General features: G+C 35.6%; 1 protein-coding gene across 2 annotated transcripts in view; it reads left to right on the forward strand.

Annotated features, from left to right (window-relative positions):
* The window catches only part of LOC123873335 (syntaxin-23), a 126,013-nt gene that overhangs the window by 106,562 nt on the left and 6,355 nt on the right, over window positions 1–13,096 (forward strand). For both annotated transcript variants that reach the window (XM_045918149.1, XM_045918159.1), the window contains one exon: window positions 8,103–8,269. In XM_045918149.1, coding sequence (XP_045774105.1) covers window positions 8,103–8,269 — 167 coding nt within the window. The remainder of the gene's footprint in view (window positions 1–8,102; window positions 8,270–13,096) is intronic.

A 13,096-nucleotide genomic window follows, 5' to 3' on the forward strand; every position in this document is an offset into this window, starting at 1 on the left:
TTCAAACATTTTCATAACAATATTATGGTCGTAACTTTTAATTTCCTAGGATCATTTGTCAGCGACTAATGTGGCCCAAACGACATCCATTTCATACAACGTTATCGAATATTATGGTGATAGTATCAATCCATTATCGTGTACATTGGCCTTCATCCAAACCTCTCGCGTGACAAGATCATAACTGTCATTTCCTGATATCATTTATTAGAATATAATGCCACATAAATGACAACTTTCCAGTTTTATGGTAATCGCATACTAGACGACCTGCAAAATCAAAATAGCAATCGCAAGAGTCCCAAGAAACGCTAGAGATATTGAGTACTGAAAATGAGTATGACAGGTTCAACCGCATCGATCGCATCGTAAAATGATGACGTCACTGACTCTAGCAACTCTTGTAAGTACCTTCTGTGAATCTTGCGGGTCGTACATTGATATGCGATAAGCATTAGGTATTTAAATGCACGATATCAAGCTGTGATAAAATCACTTTGAAACGTGAAAGGATCCAATTCAAATCAATTACGTGACAATAATAAAAATTCTGATTCATGGAATAATTTCAGTAGGTACTTGCTAATGACGTACTTTGAACTTTTTGATTTTCTGAGACCAAAAAGTACCTAGCCTTTCCCAGGATGCAAGCTATCTCTTACCTACCTCGCCAAAATTGGGTTTACGGAGCATAAAAAACTAGTACCGACAAGTAGACAGAGCCTTTAGCATGTACATTAGGTGTGGATTGGATTTTTGGATTGAACCAATGCTATTGATAGGCTATACCCATTATATAAAACTGTATAACATTGTAGAAGCCGAAACGAAATAAGAAAGAATTATTGAAAACCATATATCAAAAGATATGTCATCTAATATTTTTGTGATAGGTACCTTACCTATCACAAAACGCCCTCTTGCATTGACACAGACAAAGCATTTTCCAACAAAAAAGCTATTTTCTTCAGAGCACTCATTCCGTACTTTATGATGCCTTTCTATTTGAACTATAAGCCTCCTACCTGCTTACTTCTATAGATATCATCAGGTATTGTGTATTCGCACAAGTGGTCTTACCATTTTATAGACTAAATACTCCATGATAATATATATTATGTAAAAATGAAGTAGGTGTTACGTTACATAAGTATCTGAAGAGAAGACTAAAGTAAGACACGTGGATCGCATTCTACTCTTATGCATCTTTATCTTCTGTTTTACTCATTACCGAGCACAATTTTAAGCCATGTAACATGTATAAACATGTTACATGTATAAACATGTTATATGGCTTAAGAGGGCTGTCTCCGTCACTCGTTTCATACAATGGTGGTTCCAATTTCATTTGAATATTAAGCAACCAAAGTCCATGAAATTTTGCAGACATATTCTAGAAACTAATATCTATGTCTGTGGTTTTCCAGACTTCTGTTAAAATATTCGGTTTCAAAGTTACGCGGTCTTAAAAATTGTCATACAAATCTTTGAGCCCCTGTTTTTTCCAAACTACATATTTTTAGAAAAATCTAAAACGCCACAGACACAGATATTAGTTTCTAGAATATGTCTGCAAAATTTCATGGACTTTGGTTGCTTAGTATTCAAATGAAATTGGAACCACCATTGTATGAAACGAGTGACGGAGAGAGCCCTGTTAAAATAAACAAATAAATATCATAAGATATTTAAATGTGTCATTGACTAAATGTGAAAGTGTCGTTGTAAGGTTTATAATTATTATAAATCCTCCTCGTGATTAGATCCAAACGAAGGTGGACCTTCATTGAAAGCTAAAGTTTAGAAATTAAAAGCGAATACAGAGATACGAGTAGAAAAATTATTTCTTGCTTTACTCAGTAGAATCTGCATTGCTAGTCGGCACAGTTCAGTCACTTACAGTCTGCGGTTGAATCTCTAGGCTGAGATCAGTAATAAAGCGTACTTTGACTTTGATCTCAAGTTTCAGTTGAAACGAGAGAGAACTGTTTCGTTACGCTCTATAGACTGCATTATCAAACCAGTGAACAAAAAAAAGTTAAAATCCTGTTCTTTGTCCGCACTCACCCGTAAAATTTCCGAAGAACTAAAATAACTTTAGGGGAATCGAAGGGATCGTTTGTAATTGATTTTATCCTTACTGAACATTATGTAGTGAGAAATTAGAGGAACGACCCATTTGGCAAACTCTGGGAGTTTCATCAGTCATCACACTTCAAGGACCAACCTGAAACATCTAATAAAAAAACCGGCCAAGTGCGAGTCAGACTCGCGCACTGAGGGTTCCGTACTCGAGTATTTTTTCCAACATTTTGCACGATAAATCAAAAACTATTAAACATAAAAATAAATAAAAATCTGTTTTAGAATGTACAGGTAAAGCCCTTTCATATTATGATAGCCCACTTGGTATAGTTATTAGTTATCTTACTTTGAAAATTGAAACACATTTTTTTTATTGATGGTACCACAAATTCGCGATTTTCAGATTTATTCCTGTACTTGTACTATAAGTGCTTGTGCTGCTAAAAATTTCATGATTCTAGCTCAACGGAAAGTACCCTAAAGGTTTTCTTGACAGACACAATGGACGGACAGACAGACGGACAGCAAAGTGATCCTATAAGGGTTCCGTTTTTCCTTTTGAGTTACAGAACTCTAAAAAGGTTTACCAAACTATTTAAAGTTCTTTTTAGTCCCAGCATATTGTCTATCTAAACAGGTCTGATTATTATTTCAAACAGATTTTATAGACATTTTACTATAAGAACTTGAAGCTAGGAGCCTGCCAACCTCCGTAACCGGTTAGGAAGGAAATGGTGCCAGAAAAAATATGTCATTAGATTCCATTCTAGGTGATATTGGTAAAGCTTTAATTATAAAAATTACTAAGTTCAATTTCAGGCATACCAATTTACTGCAGTTTTACGTCAAAAATAACAACTAAGTTGAGAATTATTTGCTCGCGTTTAGTACTTTTCTACTAATGCTCCTTGATAAGACTTCCGAACTCTCTTCACCAGACTTGAGCACGCAGACCGCGTTTAATTTATAGCAATTAAGCAATTGTTGTTTTAATTCTTTTTGCATACAATAAATTCCAAGGACTTGGACATTCTGCAAATGTTTTAATATTTTACTAACTAATATAAGTTCTTACTAAATACGAGATACGAAAAGATGATAACAGCTTTTACATTTAACTATTATGTTGTAAAAAAAGTAAACTGGTGACGATTAATCACGACTATTTAAAAAACAGCAGTGCAACTTTAGTTAGGTATACTTACTCGTATGTTATAACGTTGTTTCAAACTTGATATCAAATTAAGCGTTAATTTAGTTTTTTTTTTTATTCAGTCCACAAAACTGACTACAATTGAAAAAAAAATACAAGATGATACATGGACAGAGATACATGAACGCAATTGTGTCTCCTCGATGTGGACTCGGCATGCACTACAAAACTACAGCGCAACACAAAATAAACTTAACAGGAATAAAACTTAGGAAAAACCTATTTTCATTAGTTAGTAGCATAGATACTGCGTAGACACGAGCTTATTATTTCGTTTATCGTAATCACGTCATTAAAATATTTTTTTATGACATCGATATCGCGAAAGGTATAATTGATGCGTTATCAGAGTTTTGTCAGTACCCGGTATTCTCTATGGAGACGTTATTGGAAACACAAATTAATTTCAGTAAATGCGAAGCTCTCGAGCGCTATTTCGTTGCGTAATGAAAATAAGACGTAATAACACGTCATTAAACATTTTTCTTTTGATATTTATGCCGATCAAATATATGCGCAATTTACCTGTAGTAACTAGCTCAAAAAAACGTGGAGAATTTTGAAGATATATTTTGTAAAACGTGAGAGTTGGTATGGTTCTTTAGCATTGGCTGAATATAAAAAACTAAATATTTGGTCTATTGCTAAATAAAATAATGAAAGGATCTAATTAGCATGATTTATGCCGTGCACGAGCGTGCCATGCGGTCATCGGGCAAATGTCAATAGGTAGATTATTAGGGTATTTCCAATCAAACGAGCACAGTAGGGACTTCATGCCAACTATACCTAATATACCTACCTGTCAACTATAAGTAAAATTATTATTACTATCCCAGGTATAAAATACACCTATCAATCAACCTTAGGGTTTGTTCAGCATTAATGCTGAATTTTCAATCTTTTAAAGTTTCAAATTTTAACGAGTATTTAGCTGGTCATGATATTTTTATAACTACTACGGTACCTTTGTAATAGGTATACGTGCTTATATTTTGGAAATTATTGTTCTATAAAATACAATACGTGTAGGTTAACGAGTGTATCTACTCCAAATCATATTCTATTAATTCAACAGGGATTCCATATTTTTCGATGGAAATATAGGTCGGAAATGCGTCGAGTTTTTTGTGCTAGTCGTGCGTAAATGCTACCAATTATTAATTAAATATAACGCTGCACCATAAGATATTAAGTATCTAGTAAGTAGTAATTGAGGAATATTATATTGACAATTTAAAAAATTTAATGTTTTATTCTTATAAACTTTGCGATCACTTATCTGTTATAGAAATAACATAATACTTTTATTTTTATTTCAAGAAAAATAAAAGTATTATGTTTTTATGTAATTACTAGCTGACGCCCGCGACTTCGTCCGCGTGGATTTAGGTTTTTCGAAATCCCGTGGGAACTCTTTGGTTTTCCGCGATAAAAAGTAGCCTATGTGCTAATCCAGGATATTATCTATCTCCATTCCGAATTTCAGCCAAATCCGTCCAGTAGTTTTTGCGTGAAGGAGTAACAAACATACACTCACACACACACACATACAAACTTTCGCCTTTATAATATTAGTGTGAAGTAAGTAGTCGCTATACAACATTTATTATAAATTGTAATTTTAATATGTTTGAAACGATTAGCGACTAGTGGGTAAAGTGGGTGGACAACAAAAGGAACTATAACAAATAGCATTCCGAACCAGTGATAAATTATTTTGACGATTCAAAAGCACTTGTAAAAGTTTACTTGAATAAAAATATATTCTATTCTATACTATCGCATTATTTTTTGTGGGGTCTTATAGGAAGGTTTCTTACATAATATCTAGTATTTTAAATCTAAAATAGCTGCCGCACGGGTCGCTTTACAATGTATGCCACGGTAGTTAAATACTAGCTTGTCACTATCAATAATATTACTTGATTTTTATTAAAGTGTTTGTTAGATATTATTGGTTTTTGAATCCATGCGAACGTAGTCGCGGGCATCGGCAAGTACGTCAAATCTGACTGAATAATAAATGACGCATATTCACTGGAGCTACCAACCCTCGAGTTGTGTCGTGACAAATTCTAGTTTCGCGTGACGAGATCACAGCCCGTCATAACTTCTATTAGCTCGTTATCTAACGCTACATAAATCACAACTTTATTCACTTTTTGTGGAAGCTTATTTCAAGCTTCTACACACACACACATACATTCAATGATACTAATGTATACGTATGTAATCCGGCTTGGCCAGAATGGGCTTACCTGTTCCATGGATCATGTAAAGTAACGCTTTCTGTATATATTCGAAAGTTATAATCAACACTTCTTTCGCGATAGGTTTTAGTTTTTCTTGTTTTACTAGGTAGGTATCACCAACAACCAGTGATTAAAAAAACATCCAAAAACGTCTCCATGTAAGTATTAGACTGATACATTATGAGTTATGTCACATAAACATATGTAAAATATACATGTTTGTTTCAATAAAAATGTAACAAAAGTTGAGTCAAAAGAACTTGTAAAAGTCTTTGAATAGAGCATGGCATTAGGTACATGTAGGCGGCTCAGTCTTTGTCAAGGAATAACAAATCTTGTTCCACATAAAAGCAGAAAGCAGCTTTGAAAGAAAACGACTTGCTAACGTCCCACTGTGCTTTCCATTTCATTTGATACTTAGAGGGAGTTAACTTACGCTCGCTGTACATTCGCTGTACCTTGTCTAGGCAATTTTATAAAATAAATGGCTATATCAAACGGTTAGTTAGAGCCTCCTAACAAAAAAACTTCTTAAAAGAGCACCTCTTGTCTGTAAGGTAAGAAATTACAGATAAGCAGATAAGTTTTGCCCGTCCGTCCAAGTTATGTCGTCGAATATGACATCATGTTAGTCAAGTTGTACTTAAATCTGCTATCACGCGACTCAAGAGTTTGTATAAATTGCCAATGCATCATTATCTATTTTTACTAACATTATGCTATTCTAATACTTATCCTAACCCTAATAATATTATAAATGTGAAAGGTGTTGTTGTGTTGGATATTTGTATACTCTTTCAATGACTGAACCGAAATAAGGAATGGAGCTAGCTTATACCCTGACTTTAAGATATAGGCTACTTTTTATCATGAACATTAGAGTTCTTAAGGATTTTTTTAAACCTTTATCCTATATGAAGTCACAGGCATCATCTATTTTCTAATATATTTGTTATAAAACTCTATTTATTTATATAAAGATAATTATCACAAAATATTCGTCGAGAGTCGAGATAAAGAACTTTTAGGTAGGTAGGTACGAGTATGTGAGACGTGGGTAGGTAAGATCAAATAAATTAAAAACCTTCATAGAATAGGGAAAAAATTCTAGAATTTCTTTGTTCGAGTCAGATGAAAAACATTGTGATATCACCATAAAAACGATAATAGATAAAAACAATAATATTTGTAAAATGTCAACTGCACTATTCAGTTCAAAATCAATATTTCGATGATTGTTCGTTATGTTTTCGCTGCAGTTGAAATATTATTCAAGAGCTGTGTCATTCAAAGGCAGTGGAGTAGCACTTCAAACAAGAGTTGTCTTATTACTAGCGGCAACGATGTACTGCAAAATGGCCTCACCCTGGCTTGTACAAGGGAAACCAGTCGTTCTTTTTATCAATCATTAAATTAGCTTCACTCACAACGGAAGTAGTTCTTCTACATATTTGCACCATCGCAATTCACTTTCTATCTAGGTAGGTAACAGCAGAATTTTATTTGGTTGTGAGTCCATCATATACCCAAATGATACTGCGAGCATTGCTGAAGAATGATTTTACAACGTTCATAAAGAGTAAAGTCGCTAGTTTGACCTATTCAGGCTGTACAATAGAATGCCTTTCTCAAATCAACTTTGGCATCCACTGCATAGCAGGAAAAAACGAAACAATAATCGGATAATCTAAACCTGTCACAATTTATTGCCGGGAGTGATCCAATAATCGCCGCGGGCTTTTTTATGAAAGATACAAATTAAGTCAATCAGCAGTCGGTCACAGACAGGGTTGGCAAGCACTGACTCAATTAGCGTTTGCTACTCAATTTGCCGCAGGGCTGCCAACGCGTCATTACGTTTCCAACAGATTTCCATGGTGATGTTCGTAAATATACTTACTCATAGGCACTGACCACATTTTATCCATAATATTATGTGTATTTAAGTTCAGTTAAAGTTTATTCAGAAATTCATATTATGTTGATGATCTATCTTATAGACGAAGTACGATCACCTAATTTCTACTGCGACTCAATGCTTAAACAGATACGAAACATAACGGGAATTGCATGGCAACATGTTATACTGGACGCGCGCGTACTAGTGTCATATTTGTAAGGAACTAGAAGCGCAGCTCCTAAGCGCGATCCTCCTTATATAGCCGTCGTCATACAGTTTCCTTTATTTCAACAACTAGGAACCACTTTGAACACAATCCATCGCGCGTTGTATGTGAATCTTTTTTTTCTTTATTTATTTAGAGACTTTTATATGCTTTATGCACATTTAAGATTCACAACGCAACATTATCTTTTTGCGATCACAAATTAGGTATGTTGTCAAAACGAAATTGTATGCGAAGTACCTACCACAAGTAAAAGTAATTGAAAAGTCCATGGTAAGTCTCGAACCAACCAAACGATTGTGAAGCCTGTGAAGCTAATTAAGTAAAATTCTAAAGTAAATACCAAAATAAAGTGCTCCTAGCACTGCAGCAAATTGCAGTCTCTGCAACCGCGTAATTAACGCTTCATTTCCGTTGTTTCAGCTAATAACGGAGATAAACGTGCAGCTGGCATTATTCCGCGACCTTCTGATTCACATTGGCCAGCCTCACGACTGTCCCGAGTTGCGGGAGAGAGTGCGACGTCTACGCCGGACTTGCGTAGAAGCAACCAAGCAAACCAGCCAGTTAGTTCTGCCCGCCTCGAAAAAGTAAGTTTTACCTGCATAAAACCAAGTGATCTAAATAATATACAAGTGTAAATTAAAAATTTACAACACCCCCGACGAGTGAAGGTTACAGTAACTAGAAAAGAGCTGATAACTTTCAAACGGCTGAACCGATTTTCTTGGATTATAGCTAAGAACACTCAATCAAGCCACTTTTAAAACAAAAAAAAACTAAATTAAAATCGGTTCATTAGTTTAGGAGCTACGATGCCACAGACAGATACACAGATACACACGTCAAACTTATAACACCCCTCTTTTTGGGTCGGGGGTCAATTAAAAAGGTTTTTTCTTTGGTCTGTAAGAGATTTTAACATGTCTCATAGTATTATTTTTGTAAATAAAAAATATATAGGGCATGTTAAACATGACTCGTTTCCTCGAAGAACTTGCGTAGGTAGGTACTACAATACTACAATAGTCCACCGGATATGAGCCTACGGATTTCATTTCACTCCCTAAGCCGCTGAGTCATTGAGGATTCAGATTAAGAAATGTGACCTGTGTGTGTAATTTGATTTGGGCACAAGGACAAAAACCTGCAAAAACACAGTCACATGAACGCAGTCATACGAAAGTTTGTATATGCGTGTGTGTGGTATGTCTACTCTTTCACGCGAAAACTACCGAACCCGATTTGACTGTTTGGAAGGGATATAGGATATGCCGTAGATTAACACATAGGCTACTTTTTATCCCGGAAAATCAAAGAGTTTCCACGGGATTTTACAAAACTTGACCACCTCTTTCTTTTTCTTTCTTTTTTTTCGTCCACGCGGACGAAGTTGCGAGCATCATCTACTAATAAAATATATATGCCTTCTTTCACAATAATTTACTATTGCTCCAGGAGATGCAATAGCTGTCAAAGGATGTGGAATAACTAATATGCGAATTACGAAAGTAAACAGGATGAACGAGCATTAAAAAATCACAACAATAAATAGTCGATAAAATAGTCCTGTTAAATTCTTTCATTGAGATTGATTAGCTCATCTGTAGATGGCTTTAAATTTGACCAGTTTTTGCTTGTTAGGTGAATACTTTGACTGAGAAATTAGTTATACTATTATATCGGGAAAGAATGTTTTAATTTAGATAGCCAACCCTAAAATATTGAGCAAGCAGTGCAAGTTTCCTTTTTGCACCGGAATTGACTTCACTTAGCTCGGCGCGTTTTTATAAATTTAGTATATCAAGATTGCAGTGATATTTCTTGACTTAAAAGTGAATAGGTAACTTAATTTTGAAATATTTTCTTTCATTGTGAAAGATGGCTTACATTATTGTAAACATTTTCATGGCAGGAAACTGCCCGTAGTTATAGAGTTAGAGCGATTACGCACAGCATCCGATCCGAATCCGTAAAAACGCGTTCCGAAGTAGTCATAGAACTATTTCTATTGTAGCTTACGCACTAGCTCCGACTTCTTTCATCCGAGTTATCTCCATCATCTGTGAGTATATCTCGTATGTGCCTCGGATTTAAATTGGACGTAATTATGACGTAGATAGGTCAAACATGACCACTGATTAGGTTTTTGCATCAGAGATAGGATTAGTGCGTAAGCAATATCCAAGTTCGGTCCGAGTTTTTTATATTTGTATTTTCATGGACTCTGATCAGATGAGTGTGTAACTCTTCTTATGCTTAACCTGTAACAATTCCAACCAGCAACTTTGATGTTTTTGCATTTTACACATTGAGAAAGTTCAGTGCATTACGAGATTATTATGATACTATCTGAAATTATCATAATTGCTGCTCTAAATTAAAAAAATAGCTACCTGGATTGTTTTGATAGAAAAATAGTTGAAGAAAAGAGATAAGAAGGATAAGAATAATACAAATAACGCATAAAACCGTGAAACTGACAAAAGATAACAAAGTTTTAAAAACCCCAGTGATATGAAATCCACCTGCAGTATGTTTGTTATGCACTCTGCATAGGTTCAAACTGTAGAAAAATGAAACCCGTAGTATTTCAGTTTTTTTAGTTTTGTTTTGTAAACGAACGTTGCATAAATTACAAACCAAACATATACATTTTACTGGAACTGAAAATAAGAATGCCGCTTCGTTCTTTAAACAACTTACTCAAATCATACGTTCACACATCACACTATTCGCGACAGGTTCGAGATGGCAATCGGGATATGAGACGGGGGACGCCCCGCACATCCGCACATCACCCGCGCTATCCCGCACGGGGTTAGCGTGGGGGCTGTGCGGATGTGCGGGCGTTCCCATCCTGATTGCCATGTCGATCTGTCACGAACTATAACTGCGCCATGTAGTATGGGAAAGAAGCTTACCTTGGGCTTTCGACCCATTCTAGGCTGGATTCTCAGTTGCATTATTTTATGGTTTAATTAATGATGCCCACGAATTTGTCCGCGTATAAGTTTCGGTTTTTTAAATCTCTTTGATTTTTCCGGAATAAGGAGTAGCTTGTATCCAGTTCCAGGATCCAGCTATTTCTGTATCAAAAAGATGATACCCGCGATTACTTCAGTGTGGATTTAGGTGTAAAAATGGGAACTCTGATTTCTCTCGACAAAAAGTAGCCAAGTTCTTTCCCCAGGCTACAAGCTATCTCTGTGCCGACTTTCGTCAAAACCAATGGGACTTGAAAGCTAGCAGACAGATACTTTTGCATTTATAATATTAGTATGGACGGTAGAGTAGCTGTAAAATTCAAGTTACGTAGCTGAATTCTATTGCAGCATGGACATAGCATGAACGGGATTAATGATGTTTCAGTGCAAGAGAAATAGCCTTGGCTAAACAATTATGAGTAATATTTATGACCATTACACACACACAATCAATCATCAACATCGTGTTCATGTATAACGAGTTACGACTTAGTTAGGAAAGTGATGTCTTTAGGAGGTTAAGATGCGCGTAGCACGCGTAGGCGACTCGTAGGCGACGCGTAGCAGTCTGCGACGCTCGTTGGTCAACGAGCGTCGCTGACTATAATATGACATCCGCAGATATACACGTGGTTTCATCAATGTTGATAGAATTCGAACGTCGAAACTGTTTAGCGTTAAAATAAAATGGACATTAACTACCTAGTTTTAAAGCTCACGTTCATTCATACTTCTACAGCCAGCGCTCCAAGCGGAAACGTTACGAAGTTTAAATCGGTGTCACTGAATTTGAAATTTAAGAAAAGTATATTTTACTCTAACGCTGTATAGTGTTTCGATGCTCGAATTCTATACTCTGTCAAAGTCGCGCGTCGCGTCGGTGAGATGTATAACGTTCTGGGCAGTCACTATCGCGCATCGCTGTCGGCGCGCTATAGTTCATGTCCATTTTCCAAGCCTCTACGTGTTCTCTTTGGTAGTATAATAAAAACTTTAGTAATAAAATAGAAGCCTGACCAAATGTTAGTTTAACTTTAAACCAACTGAGGTTAACTTTCCGGTACTGCAAACTCATTGACATTCCGGAGCGCATGTAGGCCGCGACCCGGTGACTTGTTATACTTTTACAATTTAAATGAAAAATGTACTTTTATGCTGCCATTCTATAATATTAAACAAGTCACGGATTTCACTCGCTATATTGTAAAGGCCACTGACGGAAAAACGGGAAACTCGACTAGGCACTGTAACTTTGTAAGGCATTAAAGTTATGCACCCGTATACATTACTAAAAAGGACTCTGACCTGCACAGTGAATAATTTATCAATCTTTTTGGTTCTTCCAAGGGAAACTTCTGCTTCGTGTGCTGTAGGAAATACATACTACCCATGAGCAGACCTACTTATCCCATCCACTGCGCTTCCAATGATTTTTGTACCAGACACCAACATCTGTATATATGTAGGCACGAAACTAATATCACTTCTTTAATTTTTGATTCGCAACGCTTAGATAAAATGCTCTTCGGGTATCCGTTCATCCGCCACCTAGTATTTTAAAAATTAGAAAATGACTAAAATTGAACAAAAATAGTAAAAATTATTAGCTCACTCATCGGAATATTACAAAAACAATTTGAAAGAACAATATCACTAGCATCCAAAGCAACGTAAATGAACTAAACCATGAATATAAGTCTACTTTTTACAATATAGGTAATGCACAATTACAGGTCACTGCCTATTGGCACGGCAACAATATACTTATTCTGATTCCTGTGGGAAATAGCCATCATCTGAGAAAATGCTAATCCATAGGGGCGGTTTGTATATAAAATTGGACGGTCTGATGGCTAAATATCTACTATTTATTTGGCTCCTTTCTATGGGTGGTAAAAATTTGATCGTAACCCTCAACTCGAGGTAGAATTTACTTATTTATGTACATGTTAAATAGCCAAAACACGCAACAGTCTCTCCCAAATTAAATATACAAGAAAAACTACAATGGCAAAAGTTTTCCACTCAACGCTTGCACTAAAAATATAAAAGTAGTAAAATGACCATTCGTGTGGCTTTCAACTGCTGGAAAAAGGGCCATTTGCCACTCCTACATTTTATCCTAGAGAAAGACTAGAATTTTGAAACAAAAACAAAGTGATTCAAACTTTTTATTACGTAAATAAATGAAATACAACAACAATAAAACTTTTCTATTTGATTACTAGACTTATTTTTTATATAGTATTGCCAGTGATTTTGTGGCGAGCTTGTTCTCAGATCAAGGCCCATTTCAAGTTGACGAGAATACTTAGCAAAAAGCAAGATTTCAAAAAGACATGTTCGGTAGGCACACCATCACGATTCAAATGAACATACCTATTGTAAAAGCTATTCGAATACAATAATTTAGAATTTAGTTTGAGTTTA

This window comes from Maniola jurtina, chromosome 2 (genome assembly GCF_905333055.1).
Source record: "Maniola jurtina chromosome 2, ilManJurt1.1, whole genome shotgun sequence".
NCBI lineage: Eukaryota > Metazoa > Arthropoda > Insecta > Lepidoptera > Nymphalidae > Maniola > Maniola jurtina.